The sequence below is a fragment of the Encephalitozoon romaleae genome, chromosome X (genome assembly GCF_000280035.1).
Source record: "Encephalitozoon romaleae SJ-2008 chromosome X, complete sequence".
Classification (NCBI taxonomy): Eukaryota; Fungi; Microsporidia; family Unikaryonidae; genus Encephalitozoon; species Encephalitozoon romaleae.
The window spans coordinates 67126-85757 of record NC_024904.1 but is presented as its reverse complement, the minus strand read 5'-3'; the positions used below and the strand labels follow the sequence as shown (position 1 = coordinate 85757).

Sequence of the window (18632 nt, the reverse complement as noted above, 5' to 3'; positions counted from 1 at the left end):
TTAATCTCCTGCAGATACTGGAGTTTCAGTCTGGCTATACTTCTCTACCAATTCCCCGTATTCCATTGCATCGGAAAGATGGTCCTCGTCTATCGATGAGGAGTAGTCGATAGAGGTGATCGTATCTGATAGGATCGTGCTCTTCAATGCATAATAAACCTTTTCCCTAAGCCTTTCCTGATTACTCAGCAGCCTCAGCCTGCTTATACTTATAAGGATATCAAGGACTCTTGGATCATCAGCATTGCTCCTTAGAGCCTCCTCTCTTTCTGGGACTGTACTATCTATAAGCTTCATCCCTTCATCGAGCAGCTTCTCTATTTGGGATTCAACTATAGCCTTGGTTTTAACGGCCCTCTCGGCCTTGAGTATTCTATCATTGATTCCAAGAGGAATAAATTTTGGCTGCATCTGTTGCAAAGCATTGAGCCGAAGCCTGACCTCTGGGTCCAAGGATTGACTCTCAGAATACTCTTTCATATGTGCAAATGGATTCTCATTATTGATATACTCCTGGGGAATGTCTGCAGGTGTGGCAGTGCTCATAGGGGCCTAGGGTTGAAAAAACATCTTCTCCTACCAATTCGGAATTGGAAGGTGTTCAGCCCCAAACATTTGGGAATGCAAGCAGAATTTGGAGAATGCTCGAGTAAGACAGAGACTAATGAGGAGAATGGCAGTCTGGATGGGACTTCAAGGCAGAGAGGAACAAACGTAAGATTTTTAGACCTGCTTGTGACCGAGAAGTCTTATGAGTATAAGCTTAGGAAGTACAAAGGAAGAAAACTTCCCAATGAATCGATGAGCTATGAAGTGGATGACCAGGCTAAGTTCAGGAATAGCATGACGTATGCAAGGGATAGTAGTACAACACTCCAGGCACTTTCCGGCTCGACAAGAAGCACAGGGTTAAGGCAGTATCTTAAGAGGAAACAACTTGAAAAAGAGATATCAAAGCGGAAAACCTTCAAGGATTCCTTAGAGGAGGTTGAGGAAATAAAGTACCCGTTTGACCTTGTTGAATGGGAAAACAGTGTAGTGTATGACACGGATAAGACAGGGCCTTCGAAAACAGTAGACACCGTAACCATAGAATTAGTGGATAGTATTCTTGAAGAAGATTGGGAAAAGTATGTTATTGTGGATGAAAACGATGTAAAGAGCCGTAAGTCATTTCTCACTCTTTATTTGGAGGACCCCAACCTGATCTTCGAGAAGACTGACGAGAAGAAGCAGGCAAGGCCTAAGAAGAAGCAAAAGGAGGTGTTTTCTGTAGACAAGCCTTTGAAAGGAAAGTATAACATATCGCTTGACAAGTATTATGGGCAGGAATCAAAAGCAAAGAACAGCTTAGGAACGTTTGGAGTGCAACACTCTCTTCCTGCGTTGAGATTAGATCCGATATTTTACAAGAACAACCACACAAAGGAGGAGCTTAGAAACTTCCACAGGCCAAAGTTCACGGTGAGTGGAAATGGAATAAGATTCAAGGCTCTGGAGAGTACCCGAAACAAGGTCCAAAGCATCATAAAGAAGGCCGGGGAGCTAACTGTCAAGGACGGTAGCCCGTTCTCGTTATTTGAGTATTCCGAGGAGGATCCATTCTTCCTTGTGAACTCTGGGATGGTGAGTCTACTCAATATCTACTATAGAAAAAGTAATGCAAGAGATGAGTATGCTCCTGATCAGTCTCAATACACAGTTCTAGATCCTGAGGACCCTTCCCCCTTTTTTGGGTTTGGTGATGTTGCTCCTGGGACATCCATACAGGCTCTTACTAACAATTTGTTTATTGCACCTGTTTTCAAGCATAGTTCTGGAGACTATCTGTGTATAGCGGAATCTGCGCCAGATGGGGAGTTCCTAGTATACAGGAGCATTGACAATCTCTATTGTGTCGGACAACAGTTCCCATTGGAAGAAGTTTATGCACCTCACTCTAGGAAACTAAACATATTCTGTAAGAACAGACTTAAGGTTGCTGCATTCCGCTTGTTCAACAACAAGGAGGGAGGAAACAAGGAACTTAGAATTTCACAGTTGGATGAAATGTTTCCTTACTTCAGTGAAGGAAGCAAGAGAAAATGGCTGAAGGAATATGCAGATTGTGTGAAGAAAGGAAGGGACAACGTATGGGTACTGAGACCGAGTTCTGCCTTGCTGGGAGAGGAAGATCTTAGGAAGCTTGTTACTCCAGAAAACATATGTCAATATGAGAGCATGCTGGCAGGAGAAAGAAAGCTCCAGGACTCTGGGTACAAGATGGTGGTTGAGAGTGATGACGAGGAGAACGAGGAGGAAATGGTTCCTCCACCATGGTGTCTTAGCAGAAACTTTGTAAATGCATGTAATGGAAGAGGACTCCTTGAGCTGAACGGGCCTGGAGACCCCACTGGGATAGGAGAAGGATTTAGCTTTAGAAAGATCAGGTTGAAGAGAGGAAATGAGATTGAAAACAGAAAGATCATTAATGAGCACCAGCTTAGATACAAGGAAGAGATAGACCAAATATGGAATAAGCAACTTGGATCTCTGAGTTCTATAGAGGAAATTCCATTTGATGAATCGTTTATTGTTCAGAGACACAAGGAAGAGAAGAGAAATGCAGATTTACTAAGTGAGACGACAATGCTATCTGATGAGACTTTCCTAACTATCAAACGTACTTACAACGAAGGGGATTCGACTCGTGTGGAGATTGAAAGGATATCAGATCCCCGGGTTATAAAAGCATACCTGAAGGCTCGAAAGAAAAGGATATCTGAGGAAAGAAAGGGGGTACTTACATGTGGGAACTGCGGGCAGGTTGGACATATGAAAACAAACAAATCCTGCCCAAAGTTTGCATCTGCAACGAAGATGACAAAGAAAAAGATTGAGGCCGAAAAGAGGAAGGCCAGGGTCTATCTACAGGAGATTATGCTTGATCTTCTCACCCAATTCTTTCAGATTCCATATTCTGTTGCATTCCATAGGCCTGTATCCACCAAGAAATTTCCCGACTATCCTCTGATTGTATCTAATCCGATTGACTTGACAACAATAAAGACAAAGGTGAGGCATAACAAGTACAAGAAGTTCAACGAGTTCTTAGAAGACTTAGAGCTTATGCAGAACAACTGCCGTAAGTACAATGGAGAAGACCATTCTCTGACTAGAATTGCAGATGCTATTGTGGAGACAGGGTATAAGAAATACAATGAGAAGCTGGAAGAGGTTGTAGAGGCGGAACGGGTCTTGAATGAGCTCTTTGATGAATAAATTAATATGTTCCATATCTTTAAGGCTTGATCCTGAGGACATGGATAAAAGCTAGTGCTGCTGATGCTAGTTCTATCAAAGGACTGATTTTATACCTGATGACCTCTGGTAAGTGGATAATTATCCATTTCTAGACCCCATGGAATGAAATTTATTTTGATGAATCAGGCTGCAGAGCTTCCCATCGAGTTTTTGCCGAAGAATGGTACTTACAGGAAAGGAAAGCTGTTTGATCCAAAGAATACCGAAATAGAAAATGCCACTGAGTCTGATGTCTTGCAAGATGCCCGCAGGGCTGCTGAGGCACATAGAAGGGCACGATACAAGGTGCAAAGCATCATAAGGCCAGGGATAACTCTCCTAGAGATTGTGAAGTCTATAGAGGATTCCACGAGAGTACTTCTGTCGGGAGAAAGAAACAACGGAATAGGGTTTCCTGCAGGGATGTCGATGAACTCTTGTGCTGCACACTACTCAGTCAATCCAGAAGACCAGGATATTATTTTAACCGAAGATGATGTCTTGAAAGTCGACTTTGGAACACATTCCAACGGGAGGATAATGGATTCTGCATTTACAATTGCATTTAAACAAGAGTTTGAGCCTCTGTTGATGGCTGCCAAGGAGGGCACTGAGACTGGAATTAAGTCACTGGGGATAGATGTAAGAGTCTGTGACATAGGTAGGGACATCAATGAAGTTATCTCGAGTTATGAAATGGTGGTAGATGGTAATACATGGGCGATTAGGCCAGTGTCAGATCTTCACGGGCATTCCATATCTCAGTTCAAGATCCATGGAGGTATTTCTATACCACCGGTGAACAACAAAGATATAACAAGGATCACGGGAGATACATTTTATGCAGTGGAAACATTTGCAACAACCGGAAAGGGCTTTATAAACGATAGGCCTCCATGTTCGCATTTCATGCTAAACACATATAAAAGTAGGAAGCTTTACAACAAGGATTTGATGAAGGTTTACGAGTTTGTGAGGGATTCGTTTGGAACTCTCCCCTTCAGTCCAAGGCATTTGGACTATTACAATCTGGTGGAGGGGAGTTCCTTGAAGAGTGTGAATCTGCTCACAATGATGGGGCTTTTCATCCCGTACCCTCCTCTCAATGACATCGACGGCTGTAGGATTGCGCAGTTCGAGCATACAATATATTTGAGTGAGAACGGAAAAGAGGTTCTTACAAGAGGTGATGACTATTAAAACATTTTGCTGTTACCTGTAATGCCCCTTTTATTCTTCAAGAGAAAGGAGAGGGTGGACGAAGAATGATAGATGTTAAACTAAAAAGCCTCAGAGACATCCTATTGTTCTCGTCATATGGACATTGCAGAGGGTGGGTTTTGATCCCTGCTAGCAAGCCTAAGCCAGAAGCTCTCATCATAGGCAACTTTTAAAACAGAAGACAATAGATACAGGGGTTCTGTGAATTAGCATTTATAAGTTTTCATTCCAATCCTTTCCACACATTTCCTCATCTTATAGTCTATTCAAACAATTCATCGCTATAAACTCTTGTAACAATCTTATCACCGTCATATCCATACATTATTCTATAGCTCACCATCATCTTCCATCTCTTCCCTAGTCTGGGGACAAACTCGGTACCACTTGTGTTACTGGCAATTCTATAGTGGTTTGAAACAACAACGGTGGCATCATTCTCATATATCAGCATCCATAGGACATTGTAAACTCTTTGAAGGCTTTCCATTGACTTGTCTGCAAGAAACGAAATAGAGTCTATGAACAGCACAAACCCCTGCTTCGACCTCAACGATAGGAGTGCCTTTATAAGCTTTCTGTAGCTCAGAATGTATAAGGCATCAGCCACAAATCTAAGATTTCCAACTGTATCAAAGAACACAGGCTTGTCCGTTTGTCTACTCAACTCAACCATTGTATCATGGACATTCATGTCTGGAAACACGCACAGCTCTATGATGGAGTTTCTTCTCAACCGGGCCCTGTTTACAATTAGCATTGGCTCGGCTAGGGTGGCTTTCTATAGACCTTCAAATTCTAGGGCATTCAGAAGGAAAAGACATGTGTTAGCTGGTAAAGAAATTAAGGGAGAAATCCAGGCTCTTTCCAAGCTTCATGAGAAAGGCCACATCCCTGTGTAACTCCCCATCAATATATACAGCAAGGTCTTTCTGCACAAGCACCTCCGAACACCCTATTTCTCCCCTCCAATAAAAGCCCATGGGAGGAAGTGCCCTGAGCACCTCGCGGCTAAAAGCCTTTGCCCCGAAATATCTGGCCAGGTTCAAGCTTATTTTTGCATTTACTTTTCTGCCATTCACATCCTCGCCCTCCAGGGAGACACATTTTTCATCCTCTGGAGAAGCATTCATAGGAATGGGAAGAATAAACTCCTTTGTGTATAGATGATATTCAAACCTGTGTCTATATATGTTATAAATCCCATTAGTGCTCGCCTCGGCCACATCCTTGAACGATGGATTTATGCAGTAGTTCCCATCGTAGACGCAATGACAAACGTCTTTGGAGCCTTTTTCGGAAACCCTTTCATTTCCCCTCTCCATCCGAGAGAACATCTTGAGATGGAAGTAGAAGTCAACCATCCTTCTCTTTTCAAGGAACCGGGATAGACAGAACTCAACATATCCGAAGCACTTTGAGAAGCTTTCATCGACAAAGGTTATCTTTGCACTTTCTTCACACATGTCTATGACAAACGATGGGCTTGCAAAGGTATGTGCCAGGACACCATTTTCTTCAGAGAAGTACTGGAGACCAAGAACAGAGCATATGGAGGGAAAGAGCAGCCTTTCTTCAGTATTCTTATGTTCCAAGGCCTTCAGGAGCGTCTTTTCATCATAGATCATAGGGTTTTACAAATATCTTTTTATTACCTTCTTACCATCATTCTTGAGCATTATAACCTTTTTACATCTAGGCAGCTTATATTTGCTTGCTTTGTTTATTGCATGGATGATGAAGAGATCAAGGATGCCTTGATGGCAAACAACACAAAGTCTTTAAAGGCCGTTCCAAACAATTATAAGTTTTCTGATGGAACCGGCTTGATCCATTGGGCATCCATGTATAATAATCTAGATATGTGCCGGAGGATGATGGAATGCCGTGGAGCTGCCAATAGTGTTGGAGGAGTGTTAGACAGTTCTCCCTTATACTATGCGCTTTACAACTCAAACTACAAGGTCATGAAGTTTCTTATAGAGAACGGTGCAGATATTAGATATGTAAACAAAAGTGGCCTGGGGCTTTTACACACATGTGTTAGGTTCGACGATGTCCTCGGAATGATTTTGCTTTTAAGCTATGGTGCCGATGTGAACACCAAGGATACCAAGAATAGGACATTGTGGACATATGCAAAAGTAAAAGGCGCCAGGAATGTTCAGAGGTTTCTAGAAACAAATGTAGTGCCAGGAAGATATAATGAATGGGGGTTAGAGGGGTTTTCCATAGGGATGCATGGGATGTCCTTCTTCTTTGGGAGGACGTATCAGATTGGGGTGATTGTGATGTTTCTAGTCTTCTGGGGAAGAATAGCTCGAACAAGGGCTCCCATGTACCTTAATTTGTTCTATTCTTTCTACATTGGCTGTAATGTGATTGAAGAAAGTTGTGAGCATAGTGTTTATGCACTTGAATATTTCTTTACTCTCTTCCGTTTGTTTCTGTCTGATCCAAGATTTGGGTCTGTAAGTACATATGATAAGGTAAAAGAGCTGGTATCTACAATGATAGAGCAGGATGAATATATGGTGGAGAACTTCTGCTACACATGCTTGGGAAGAAAGGGTGATGGAGTTAAGCATTGCTCCATTTGCAATAGGTGTGTCCTGGAGTTTGACCACCACTGCCCGTGCATAAACAGCTGTATCAGTAAGGATATCATGGGATTGTTCAGAAGGCATCTGCTTTCCACCTTTACCGTGACTGTAAATGTACTTTTATCTGGGCATGCCTCTGAGGTGAGGATGGAGTTGGTATCCGTAACCGTTTTTATTGTGCTTATTCTAGCTGCAGGTATGGATATAAGAAGGCCTAAGCCTATATAAATTTTCGATGAAAGAAGGCTGTGAATGAAGGGGAAGAAGACGTTGTTTGACTACTTCGAAGTTTCAAAGGGAAAGAAGAAGAGTTCAGATGAATTGCCACAGAAGGAGTTTGATGTGGAAAATGGTAGGAATAGTTCTAGGGATATGGATGGTCAGGACGGTAAAAGGATGTGTAAAGATTTGGGTCCTGAGAGTAACAATGAAGGAGAGTGGGCAAGCACGAATGATACGGAAGTATTGCAAGGAAGGTATGATAAGGCAATAGGCGGAGAAGAAGGGGATGAAAAGAAAAGAGAAGATAAAGAGAGGAGGTATAGGTTTATGGAGGATATTAGAGACAAGAATGGAAGGAAGAAGGGGGATGAAGGATACGATCCTTCGACTCTTTTGATACCGGAGAATGAGTATAACAGGCTTACACCCTTTGAAAAGCAGTTTTGGGATATAAAGAAAGAGCATTTTGACACCATTGTGTTCTTTAAGAAAGGGAAATTCTATGAGTTATATGAGAATGATGCACTTATTGGGGCAAAGTTATTTGATCTAAGGATAACAGACAGAGTCAACATGAGGATGTCTGGGTTTCCGGAAAGTAGCCTCGATTACTGGACCAGAAGGTTTTTGGAACATGGATACAAGATTGCAAGGGTTGATCAAAGCGAAAACATGATTGGAAAGCAGATACGGGAAAGAGACGAGATGAGCAAGAGTAAGGAAAGAGGAATTGCTAAAAACAAAATAATACGGCGGGAGCTCAAGGAGATTATTACCCAAGGAACGATATACAATATGGATTACATAAGCTCTTCGGTCCCTATGTATCTGATGAGTGTTGCGACAGATGACATTTGCTATTCGGAAGTCTGCCGTGGAGAGATCCATACATCTGTTTTGTTATATGACGCAAGCATCGGAGAGATCTATTTTTCATCTTTTTGTGACAGCAGATCCAGGCACGAGATCAGAACAATTCTTTCACAGCATGACGTCAAGGAGATGATTGCAGACTTTTGCATTGAAGGGATTCCTCGTGTTGTGCCTGACAAAACAGGGTGTGTGTCAAATAAGAAGTATGAGTTTTCAAATGAGAGGGAGTATGTGTGCTTCCAATATCTAATGAATTATATGGATAAACTTCAACGGGGGGATGCCTTAAAGAATGTAAAGATTTCAAGGCTTCAGGATGAGGCACGAGCCATGAGTATTGATGAGACTACGCTTTGGAACATGGAAGTATTCAAGAACAACTATAATGGAACGGACGAGAAGACCCTTTTCAAGACTGTTGACTTTACTAGCACAGCCGGTGGGCAAAGACTGCTCAGGAGATGGATGATGGCACCTTTGATAAAGAAGGATGATATTGTTCGGAGGCAAGAAATGGGACGAATGTTCAAGGAGATAGAGACCTCAAGGCTAAGGGATGTGTTAGTAAGGATAGGGGATGGAGAACGACTCTTATCGAAGCTCTACAATGGAAACCCTGCTGTGAAGGATCTAAGCAAGTTTATCGGGTGTATTGATACTTGTAGGGAAGCTTTTAATATCTTGGGACACATGATGAGGGAAAGAGATTGTGGTAATACAAGAGCGATTGCAGAAAAGGCTGAGGAGTGCTTTCGAAAAATAGACGAAATACTTACATGGCACCGTAGGGTCTATGACGTGACTGATACCGAAATATCACCTGGAGAACAGAATGAAGATGAGCTATGCCATCTTATAAGTGAGAAAGAAAAGATCGAGGATGATTTAAATGAATATCTACAAAGGCAAAGGGATAGGCTAAGGTCCCCATCAGTAAAGTTTAAAGACATAGGAAAAGAGATATTCCAAATAGAGGTGCCTAAGGAAACAAAGGTTCCCCCGGACTACTACATAATGTCGTCAACTAAGAACACAAATAGGTATTACTCCAGAGATCTAAAGAAGCTTGTTGAAAGATACATAGAATGCGAGGAAAGGATATTTCAGTCCAAGGGGTCATTGCTTAGAAGAGCCATAGGTGTACTCCTTCCACATGTTATTTTTTTCCGCCAAATGTTCTGGGAGATTGCCAACATAGACTGTTATCTTTCGTTTGCAATGTTTTCCCAGCGAAATAGGGCATCAACGCCGGTCCTTTCTACAAAGCTATGTTTCTCTAGGATGTCAAGTCCAATACACCCTGACTTTGTGGCAAACGACTATGACGCACAGAAAAGGATACTTGTGCTTACTGGCGCCAACATGGGTGGGAAGTCGACTTTACTGAGGACGATATGCTTCAATGTAATCCTTAGCCAGATGGGGATGGATGTATGCTGCGAGAAGATGGAGACACCTCTCTTTGATAGGATCTTCACAAGAATAGGAGCCCGAGACAATCTAGCAAAGGGAGAGTCGACTTTCATGGTTGAGCTGAAAGAGACAGCCACCATTCTGAAACACTCGACAAGAAACTCGCTTGTGATTATGGATGAGCTCGGGCGTGGGACATCGACTAAAGACGGAGAGTGCATTGCCAGAGCGGTTATTGAGTACCTCAAAAGGAAAGAATGCCACGTTCTATTTTCAACGCACTACCATGGAATCATTGAGAATGTCGAGGGTGTCAGCAATGGATACATGGGCTCCGTGGTCAAAGGGAAAGATATTGTGTTTTTGTACAGACTTATGAGTGGGGTATCTCGGGATTCTCATGGGTTGTATGTTGCGAGGATGGCAGGAGTTCCCGAGGATATTGTTGAGAGAGCAGAGAAGATAAGGGAGAGACTACGAAAGGCGTAGAATAACCGGGAGAGATGATATTTATGAAGATTAAACTTATCAGGAAATCTTTTGTGTGTTTATAACGGGAAACGAGAATGCTGCCTCTTCGAGGTGTGCTTAAGCATGGTGAAAGACCTTATGAAATTCTCTACACGTGACGAGACTGCTCAAGGCACAAATGGTATGTCTGAATGTGGAACTGATTTGGATGGACCATAAACCAATGAGATCTCTAATCGATAAACAAAAGGCAAACACCGGGGCCCTTCAATTTGATGGAAGTTAGGAGCATTAAAAACTTTATAAGAGAAAACAGGGAAATAGTGCTGTTGATATGTGATTTCTACGAAACAAAGCATATTCCTGAGGAGATGACCAGCCTCAAGAAAAACTTGTCTTTGTTTCCTGTGGCAAACATACCTATGATTGAGTATGTACTATCGAGTCTTTGCGATCAGAAATTTTTCAATGTTGTTCTTGCTGGGAATGACTGTGAAGAGGTTGTGGAGCATGTCAAGAGGACTGAGCTTGATGAGAGGATGAACATTATATCTCTTGGGTGTGATGGGAAGTCTTTGGGGGATCTAATGAGGCATATTGATGACAATGGGTTTGAATTTGATGAACTGCTGGTCATATATGCAAACCACTATACAAATTATCCACTCCGGAGCATAGTTAATAAGCACCGGGAAGACAAGAGTTTTGTTATGACTCTTTTTTTACATCCCAACGAGAGCAACAGTAAGGTCTCGCACCTGTATGGATTCAAAGGTAGTGAGGTCATTTTTTATAACAAATGTGTCAATGAGAAGTATGACAGCGAGAAGGTCAAGGGAGCAATTGAAAGTGATGGGACTGTCGAGTTTACAGCCAGTCTGTCATCACCAACAATAGCTGTAGTGTCGTCAGCAATATTCCCATTGTTTACCGAGAATTTCGACTTCAGAACTCTTGGAGACCTTGTTGGAGGGATTCTTGGGTTCAATGCCTACAACCTCAAGATAATGTGCTGTAGGCAGGGAGATGTGGACGTGTTTGGAGGGGTGGAACATCTCAGTATTGAGAGGATGAATGGATTCTATAGTAGAGAGATTATTACATTGTATGATTACTTTAAGTTTAATGAAGATGTCAGGGAAGGCAAGGCTGTCGACTTACTCAGGTTCAAATGCCATAATTCTGGGGATCTTAGAAACTTTGTACAGGTGGAGAGTAACTTTTTCTTCGACATCCCTGATGTGGAATTCCATGAGCCTATATCGAATACGGTTATTGGGTGTGACTTAAAGTTTAAGATGAACCACTTCATCAAGAACTCTGTTGTTGGACACGGGTGTTTTATTGGAGGGAACATAGATAGATGCATTATATGGGATGATGTTTCGATAAAGGAAGACTTTATGGATCACATAGTCTTCTCTGAAGGAAGAGTTGTTCATTACAACCACCTAGAAGAGGAGATTGATGAGGATTTGGGTGAGGAACAAGAGCACAAGAGAGGGACATCGTTCTTTGATGATGTGGTGGCATATCTTTTGTCCATAGTTGAACGAGAGGATTTGGATAAGGTGGATATGGACGATGTGGTGAAGCAAATAACTCTTCTTAGAATAGTGCGGAATGCCTCTGACCTTGATCTTATAGAGGCATTTTCGATGTTCCTAGTGGAAATGATAGACTTTAATGATATAGATGGATCAACAATAAGAGCTTCTATGTTTTTCTCTATTCTCGATGGTCACATGAGAGAAACTGAAAAGCAAGAAATGCTTATGGACTTTATTGTGCAAGGGCTTGGAGAATGCCCACCAAAGATCAGGATGGATATAGTCTTCAAGTACGGTTATTTATTGGTTGAGGATGGAATCATCTCCCGTTCTGTCTTCAAGAGATACAATTCGATCCTGAAGAAATGGGTTAACCCTATTGCTAGTTAATGATAATAAAGGTTTTAGAGAGGAGTTGTGAGTTTCTAAGAATGTTTCTCATTTTTGAATTTGCTGAGGCTTGTCCCAGTTTTTATGTACGTCAAGGGAGTTGAGGATGTTTGTATGAACAGTAGGTTGAAGAAGGAGGTTGGAGCAAATGGATTTGGAGAAATGACTGATGTCCAGCGGATGTGTGTTCCTGAGATGCTAAAAGGAAAAGATGTGGTGGTTCAATCACCAACAGGGACAGGAAAGACCATGGCGTTTCTTATTCCGATACTCAGTTGCATATATGATGGAAAAGGGAGTGGAAATCTGGATGTTGTTGCAATGATTATCACACCCACTAGAGAGCTTGCCATGCAAATTAAAGAGGTGGCAGAACTGTTTGATGTGAGGTGTGAATGCTTTATAGGTGGAATGAATATAGAAAAGGACTATGAGAGAATGAAAGGAGAGTTTTCCATTGTTGTTGGAACGCCTGGGAGACTTTTGGAGATTGTTAGTAAGGATATAAAGAAGTTCTCGAGGATCAGGCATGTCGTTCTTGATGAGGCAGACAAGCTACTAGGGTTTGGATTTGAGGAGAAGCTGATGCAGTTGATTAAGAAGCTTCCAAAAAACAGGGTCACAGGATTGTTTTCTGCAACGATCAATGACTCGGTAGATAAGCTCTCGAGAGCTTCTCTGAGAAACCCTGTCAGTATCAATGTGGGGAATAGTGCAATGCCTGTTGCTCTTGAGTATGTTATTCTAAGTCCTATGGAAAAGCTGTTTGCTCTGATAGACATTGTGAATGGTAGAAGATGCATTATTTTCTTTGCGACATGCAATCAGGTTGATTTCTTTTTTGGCTTACTTTCAAGAATTGGTCTTGAGAACATATACAAGATCCACGGGAAGATATCCCAAGACGAACGAAATAAAGTTTATAAAGAGTTCTGCCAAGGAAATAGCCTTCTCTTTTGCACAGATGTTGCTGCAAGGGGGATAGACTTCAGAGATGTAGACCTGGTTGTGCACTTCGATGTTCCAAAAGAATATAGTAATATAGTCCATAGAAGTGGTAGGACTGCCAGGAATGGATGTAAAGGAGAGTCTATTCTATTTGTAATGCCAAATGAAAAGGCTTACACAGAATTCCTAAAGCTTAAGGGTATTCCTGTGGTGGAAAGTAGCTACAGGATGAAGCCCACTATTTCTTATGATGACGTAAAGAGTAAGATTGATTCAAACCTCCTAAGCCTTTCCGTGAAGGCTTTTGTGTCATACATAAGGTCATACAAAGAACACTTTGCATCATACATATTAGATTATAAAGGTCTGGACTTCGATTCTCTGGCAGAGCTTTTCTTTTTAGAGAAGATACCCGGGATGGCTGAGCTAAGGAATGTTAGGTTCGCGAAGTTTGCCAAACCTCCAGAAGGCGGAAGAAAAAGAGAAAAACCTAAAAGGAAATATAAAAGAAAGAAATAAAGTTAGTATTGAAGTGGATGGTCTATTCAGGGCTCCTCAGAACCAGGCTTTCTCGACAATTGTAACGTTCTTCATATATAACTTGCCTTTGCTCGAAACTAGAGTCTCAAACACAACAAAATCATCGCTGTTAACAGAAATACTATCCCTTGATGGAATAAGCTCTTCTTTATGGAAGAAATGTGATCCAGATAAGGGGATTACCAAATGGTCAGCAAAGCTTCGGTACACTATGTTTCTTATTTTTAAACATATATTAGGTGACAGATCTAGAGATGGATCCTTATCAGCTGCACGTCCAGATAGCTTTAGTAGATGCCCCATCATCTTCATCGTCTCAACTGCAGTCGTGTAATTCAGGCCCATCTCTGTACAGAATGCTTTCCTGTTCTTACTTCTCAGGAAATCGTTGTATATACCTAACTGGACAAGAAGATCACTTTTTGAACCTTCAAAGTACTTCTTGTTGCTACGATTCTTTTTTATTTCGGTGCCAGATGAGATCAAGCTGATAAGAGCAAGGATCTCTGTAAATATGTCTTCAAGGCCTTGCGTGCAAAGCAGTCTCGCCAATCGAGGCTCTATGGGATACCTTGACATCTTCTTTCCTATGTCCGTCAGATTTAAGTTCTCATCAACAGCGCCCAGACCCTGAAGACGTGTAATGGCATCATCTATGGATGTCTTCCTTGGCTTTGATAAAAACGGGAACGCTTGTGCATTTCTGATTCCCAGAGACATGAGATTCAAAACAACATTGTCAAGAGGCTCTCTTAAAATCTGTGGCGCTGGGGATTCATAGAACTTCTCGTAGGCTTCTCCAGAATACAGCCTATAGCATATCCCTGGGCCAGTCCTTCCAGCCCTCCCCATTCTTTGAATTGCATTGGACTTTGTGATGAAGTCTACCGAATATCTTGTAACACCCTCCGAGTCTACTGTTTTGTTCTTAACCTTTCCAGAATCAATTACAAAGACAATGTCTGCTATGGTAATACTTGTCTCCGCAATATTGGTGGCAAGAACTACCTTTCTATTGACTGTTTTGATAAACACAGCCTCTTGGTCCACCTTTGAAAGGGATGAATGAAGAGGAAGCACCGTTATGTCCATTCCTGAATCTTCTAGCCTATTTTTGAGCTGATATATTTCTTGCTTGCTAGTGAGGAAAACAAGAATCGAGGCAGATGTGTCGTTGGAAACCCCAGACCCTATCACGTCAGTCTTTCCTTCATTCATTTTTCTTTTTTTCCTAGTCCCAGATCCAGAAAGAACTATTTTTCTTATTCTCTCGTATGCTGCACTCAAATAATCCTCTTCTGTCTTCTCCTCATAAAACGTGCTTACCTGGAATCTCTTCTCCGGGCACACAAAGACCTTAATGTCTCCAAGAAATCCCTTGAGCTCCTCTACATCTCCGGTAGCACTCATCAAGACTAGCCTGAGCTCGCACCCTCTCTCTTTTCTAACCTTCATGATCCGAGGAATAATGGAAATCAAGAGGTCGATGTTGGTACTTCTTTCATGGATCTCATCAATGATTATGACAGAGTACTTTGACAAAAGAAAATCCTCCTGTATTTCCTTGAGCAGAACTCCATCCGTCATTATCTTAATCTTTGTTTCCGAAGTGACTGTAGATTCATATCGGATCTTGTATCCACAGAGATTTTCATTTGCCTCCTCATTGATCCTGGCAGATATCGAAGTTGCAGATATTCTTCTTGGTTGTGTAACACCTATCATCCCTTCCATTCCAAGCCCTCCCTCATAAAGAAACTGGGGGATCTGGGTTGTTTTACCACATCCAGTAGCTCCGGTAACAAAAACAATTGGTGATGCCCTGACGGCACATATAATCTCACCTTTTTCATAATAGATAGGCAGGGTCTTTCTGAATTCTTCAATATCTTCTCTCCTGTTTCCAAGAGTTTTTGTGTCATACTCTCTAAGAGTATCTTTTCTTGCATTTTCTTCAGTGCAGGTGTTTTCTTCCTTAGAGACAGAGGATTCAGAAATGTCTTTACTATACGACATCTCCTTATCTCCGGGGGAGACAGAAGCATCTGTGGACTGCACATGAGTATTCTTTATATGAGAATCCCACAGGTACATGCCCATGACCTCCTCTCCATCCAAATCTTCTGTAGCTTCACAGGTAGTAGATGTTATTTCATTGGGTATGGCCTGGGACTTTGCATTCTTTAAATCAAATGGAAGATCTTCAGAGGCTGATGTTGAGATGTCCTCCATATCATGCTGAACTTCTTTAGCCTCCTTTAGATTTCTTTGGACAGGCTTTTTCTCGTCACAGCCATTCCCCTTGAGCTTATTCAATGCAGCTATCTGTGCATATAGCTCATCTCTGCTTCTTTGCTTTCTTTTCTTTTCTAAGTATTTCTTCAAAAGCTTTTCTTTCCTAGCAGTCATTGCACCCAGGATTATTCTGCCAAATAGAAATAATGATAAAATGTAGATGAGAGGCCTACAGAGCCCATTAAACCAAAGAGAGTGGTTTTAGTAAAGGAGACGTTTATATAAATCACACCTTTTCTTCATTACGGAGGTACTCTCCTGTATCTGACTGCCTCAGTAAAACGAGTGCATGGCCTTTTGCATTGGAGTAGCCCTGGGGCGTCAAGGCTGTAATCCCAAACCCAAGAGGAACATCATGCTGGTTGAATACAAAGACACCTGCATTTATAGGGATCCCTTCTGAACTTCGAAATATGTGGGATTTCAGAGAGTTGTTTCCGTACACATAGTTCATCTCTGCACTGTTTTTGATCCAAATCTTGTGTATTGCCCATTGGGAGAGAAAGTTAAGCGATGATATCCCGAGTCGGAAGCTCCCGCCTTTAGTAAACCTGCCGATCACCGTCCCAGCCATGATAAGATTCTTCCTGGATATCATGGATGTTGCAGCCCTCATCTTTTCTGAAAGAAGCATTACGCGCTGGTTATGAAGGAAGAGCTTGTCCTCTCCAGAAAGGATCCTGTGCACGTTATCACCAATGAAGAACTTAAGCTTTTTGAGAACCTCCTTTTCTTCTTCTTGTTTTAAATCCCTCATCTGGAGGGAAGAGCTGATTTCCTAAAAATTTGCCACGGACATCCAGCCTATGAGACTCGAGGATGTTTATGTGGGATTCAAGGTTCCTGTCAAGAAGATTGTAAATGGGACCGAGGAAGTGTTTAAGGCAGAGATCCTGGGAAGAAGAACAAACAAGTCTGGACTTGAGTTCTATGTGCATTATGTAGAGCTGAACAGAAGACTTGATGAATGGGTTGATGGATCTATGGTTGACTTGGATGATCCAAGCCAGATAGAAGTTCCAAAGAAGAAAAAGGCTGAAAAGTCAAGAAAAACCTCTGAGAAGGAGGACGAGGTGAAAGAAGAAAAGCCCACACTAGAAAAACCTCCACAAGATGAAGAGTTCAAGATGAAGAATGTTAAGAAAATCATGCTTCGGAATCATCTTGTCGATGCCTGGTACTTCTCACCGTATCCAAAAGCAATAGCAGAGAGTGATGTTGTTTATATATGTGAGTTTTGCTTGTATTACTTCAGTACAATGGATAACTTGGTTCTGCATGCAAAGCAGTGCAAACTTCGACATCCTCCTGGAAGGGAAATATATCGGGATGGGAACCTGAGCTTTTTTGAGTGTGATGGGCACATACAAAAGAATTACTGCAGAAATCTATCATTACTATCAAAGTTGTTTCTGGATCATAAGTCACTTTACTATGACATAGATGTGTTTATGTTCTATGTGCTCTGCAGACTTGAGGACAATGGGTACCAGATAGTAGGATACTTTTCAAAGGAGAAGATGTCTGAACAAGGATACAATCTTGCGTGCATCCTCACTCTCCCTTTTGAACAAAGGAAAGGATATGGAAAGATTCTGATAGACTTCTCGTATCTTCTTAGCAAAAGAGAAAATATGATTTCAGGGCCGGAAAAGCCTCTAAGTGATCTTGGATTGCTCAGCTACAGAACATATTGGATGGAGGTGATTGTGGAATACCTATCAAAGCATAGCAAGACAAGTATTGCAGATATATCGAAGGAAACCCATATATCTGAAGATGACATAATAGGAACCCTTTCTGCATACAAGATGCTGAGGATAGATGGAAACGAGTTTATTTTCACATACGATGAAAAGCAGCTGCAAAAAGCCCTGAGGTCCAGGAGTAAGTGTGTGGATGGATCTCTTCTTAAGTTATGCTGAAATTGTGATTATCAGCTTATATTTGTATTTTGAGTAAAGGTATTGTTTTCAAACTTTCTCCAATCCAGCACGTATCCTTCTTTCTTGCCATCGAAGTAGCTTAGATCAAGGTCTGATCCAATTCCCCCAAACATTACAAGCAGATAATTGATAAGGAGCACCTTCTTCTCATCCGAAGACTCCATGCCAATTATGCCAGCTATTTCTTTCTCAACCTCGGCTCTTACACTTTCCAAGAGATGATGTGGTACTTCATCTTTCTTAATAAGTATGTGAATTCCTTTTTCTTTGTAGTATTTGTAAGAAGCCAAACTCTTCAAAACCTCCAAAGGCTTTTCATAGAGGCTTCTGAATATTTCCAGTCCCATTTCTAGCTTCACATTAAAGATGTATGATAGCATCAGCTCCTTACTAACCTTCATATGAAAAGCCTCAGAAAACAACTTATCTAACGATCTATGCAAAACTTTGTCTGTGCCGACTATGATTCTTCGGAATCTGTCGCCTTTGATGTCAACAATTCCATTTACTACATCAATGCACACATCTATGTCCAGCACAGGGCATTCTATAGTGTCATTGGACAAGACCTTTTTACAACAGTACTCTGCAGCCAAAATATCTTCAAGACATTTGCAATCTATTCTCTTCTCAAGTAGATCACTGAGAACCTCTATCTTCTTGTCTCTTATTAGTTCTACCAGCCTAGAGACTCTCCAAGAAACAAACATTAGAAGCTCCTCCGAACAGATCATGCTGCTAATGGCCTCTCCAATCGTTAGCACCTCTCTTATTTCTCCTATATGGCCGACGATAAAGGAGTCCATCTCGTCTGCAAGTAAGACTCTTTCCCTGATGCAGGCCTCTCTTTCCTCCCTTAATCCTTGGACATCCATTCC

General features: G+C 41.6%; 13 protein-coding genes across 13 annotated transcripts; 7 read left to right on the top strand and 6 right to left on the bottom strand.

Moving 5' to 3' along the window:
* On the bottom strand, window positions 1-546 carry EROM_100640 (hypothetical protein; the record flags this gene model as incomplete). Its single annotated transcript, XM_009267102.1, has 1 exon — window positions 1-546. The coding sequence occupies one exon, from the start codon at window positions 544-546 to the stop codon at window positions 1-3; it is 546 nt and encodes a 181-aa protein (XP_009265377.1).
* Window positions 547-621: 75 nt separating this feature from the next.
* EROM_100630 (transcription initiation factor TFIID subunit) lies at window positions 622-3261 on the top strand (the record flags this gene model as incomplete). Its single annotated transcript, XM_009267101.1, has 1 exon — window positions 622-3261. The coding sequence occupies one exon, from the start codon at window positions 622-624 to the stop codon at window positions 3259-3261; it is 2640 nt and encodes an 879-aa protein (XP_009265376.1).
* Window positions 3262-3405: 144 nt separating this feature from the next.
* On the top strand, window positions 3406-4482 carry EROM_100620 (methionine aminopeptidase 2; the record flags this gene model as incomplete). The annotated part of the gene is made up of 1 exon (XM_009267100.1): window positions 3406-4482. One exon carries the CDS (start codon window positions 3406-3408, stop codon window positions 4480-4482), a length of 1077 nt encoding a protein of 358 aa, XP_009265375.1.
* Window positions 4483-4765: 283 nt separating this feature from the next.
* Window positions 4766-5263, bottom strand: EROM_100610 (hypothetical protein; the record flags this gene model as incomplete). The annotated part of the gene is made up of 1 exon (XM_009267099.1): window positions 4766-5263. The coding sequence occupies one exon, from the start codon at window positions 5261-5263 to the stop codon at window positions 4766-4768; it is 498 nt and encodes a 165-aa protein (XP_009265374.1).
* A 67-nt stretch (window positions 5264-5330) lies between these two features.
* On the bottom strand, window positions 5331-6131 carry EROM_100600 (hypothetical protein; the record flags this gene model as incomplete). Its single annotated transcript, XM_009267098.1, has 1 exon — window positions 5331-6131. One exon carries the CDS (start codon window positions 6129-6131, stop codon window positions 5331-5333), a length of 801 nt encoding a protein of 266 aa, XP_009265373.1.
* Window positions 6132-6233: 102 nt separating this feature from the next.
* Window positions 6234-7334, top strand: EROM_100590 (ankyrin repeat-containing protein; the record flags this gene model as incomplete). The annotated part of the gene is made up of 1 exon (XM_009267097.1): window positions 6234-7334. One exon carries the CDS (start codon window positions 6234-6236, stop codon window positions 7332-7334), a length of 1101 nt encoding a protein of 366 aa, XP_009265372.1.
* Window positions 7335-7358: 24 nt separating this feature from the next.
* On the top strand, window positions 7359-10103 carry EROM_100580 (MutS-like DNA mismatch repair protein; the record flags this gene model as incomplete). Its single annotated transcript, XM_009267096.1, has 1 exon — window positions 7359-10103. One exon carries the CDS (start codon window positions 7359-7361, stop codon window positions 10101-10103), a length of 2745 nt encoding a protein of 914 aa, XP_009265371.1.
* A 257-nt stretch (window positions 10104-10360) lies between these two features.
* On the top strand, window positions 10361-12025 carry EROM_100570 (translation initiation factor eIF-2B subunit; the record flags this gene model as incomplete). Its single annotated transcript, XM_009267095.1, has 1 exon — window positions 10361-12025. One exon carries the CDS (start codon window positions 10361-10363, stop codon window positions 12023-12025), a length of 1665 nt encoding a protein of 554 aa, XP_009265370.1.
* Window positions 12026-12109: 84 nt separating this feature from the next.
* Window positions 12110-13492, top strand: EROM_100560 (DEAD box ATP-dependent RNA helicase; the record flags this gene model as incomplete). The annotated part of the gene is made up of 1 exon (XM_009267094.1): window positions 12110-13492. One exon carries the CDS (start codon window positions 12110-12112, stop codon window positions 13490-13492), a length of 1383 nt encoding a protein of 460 aa, XP_009265369.1.
* A 36-nt stretch (window positions 13493-13528) lies between these two features.
* Window positions 13529-15922, bottom strand: EROM_100550 (HrpA-like helicase; the record flags this gene model as incomplete). Its single annotated transcript, XM_009267093.1, has 1 exon — window positions 13529-15922. The coding sequence occupies one exon, from the start codon at window positions 15920-15922 to the stop codon at window positions 13529-13531; it is 2394 nt and encodes a 797-aa protein (XP_009265368.1).
* Window positions 15923-16034: 112 nt separating this feature from the next.
* On the bottom strand, window positions 16035-16565 carry EROM_100540 (putative ribosomal biogenesis-like protein; the record flags this gene model as incomplete). The annotated part of the gene is made up of 1 exon (XM_009267092.1): window positions 16035-16565. One exon carries the CDS (start codon window positions 16563-16565, stop codon window positions 16035-16037), a length of 531 nt encoding a protein of 176 aa, XP_009265367.1.
* A 49-nt stretch (window positions 16566-16614) lies between these two features.
* EROM_100530 (histone acetyltransferase) lies at window positions 16615-17733 on the top strand (the record flags this gene model as incomplete). Its single annotated transcript, XM_009267091.1, has 1 exon — window positions 16615-17733. One exon carries the CDS (start codon window positions 16615-16617, stop codon window positions 17731-17733), a length of 1119 nt encoding a protein of 372 aa, XP_009265366.1.
* An 11-nt stretch (window positions 17734-17744) lies between these two features.
* On the bottom strand, window positions 17745-18629 carry EROM_100520 (hypothetical protein; the record flags this gene model as incomplete). The annotated part of the gene is made up of 1 exon (XM_009267090.1): window positions 17745-18629. The coding sequence occupies one exon, from the start codon at window positions 18627-18629 to the stop codon at window positions 17745-17747; it is 885 nt and encodes a 294-aa protein (XP_009265365.1).
* Between the last annotated feature and the right edge of the window lie 3 nt (window positions 18630-18632).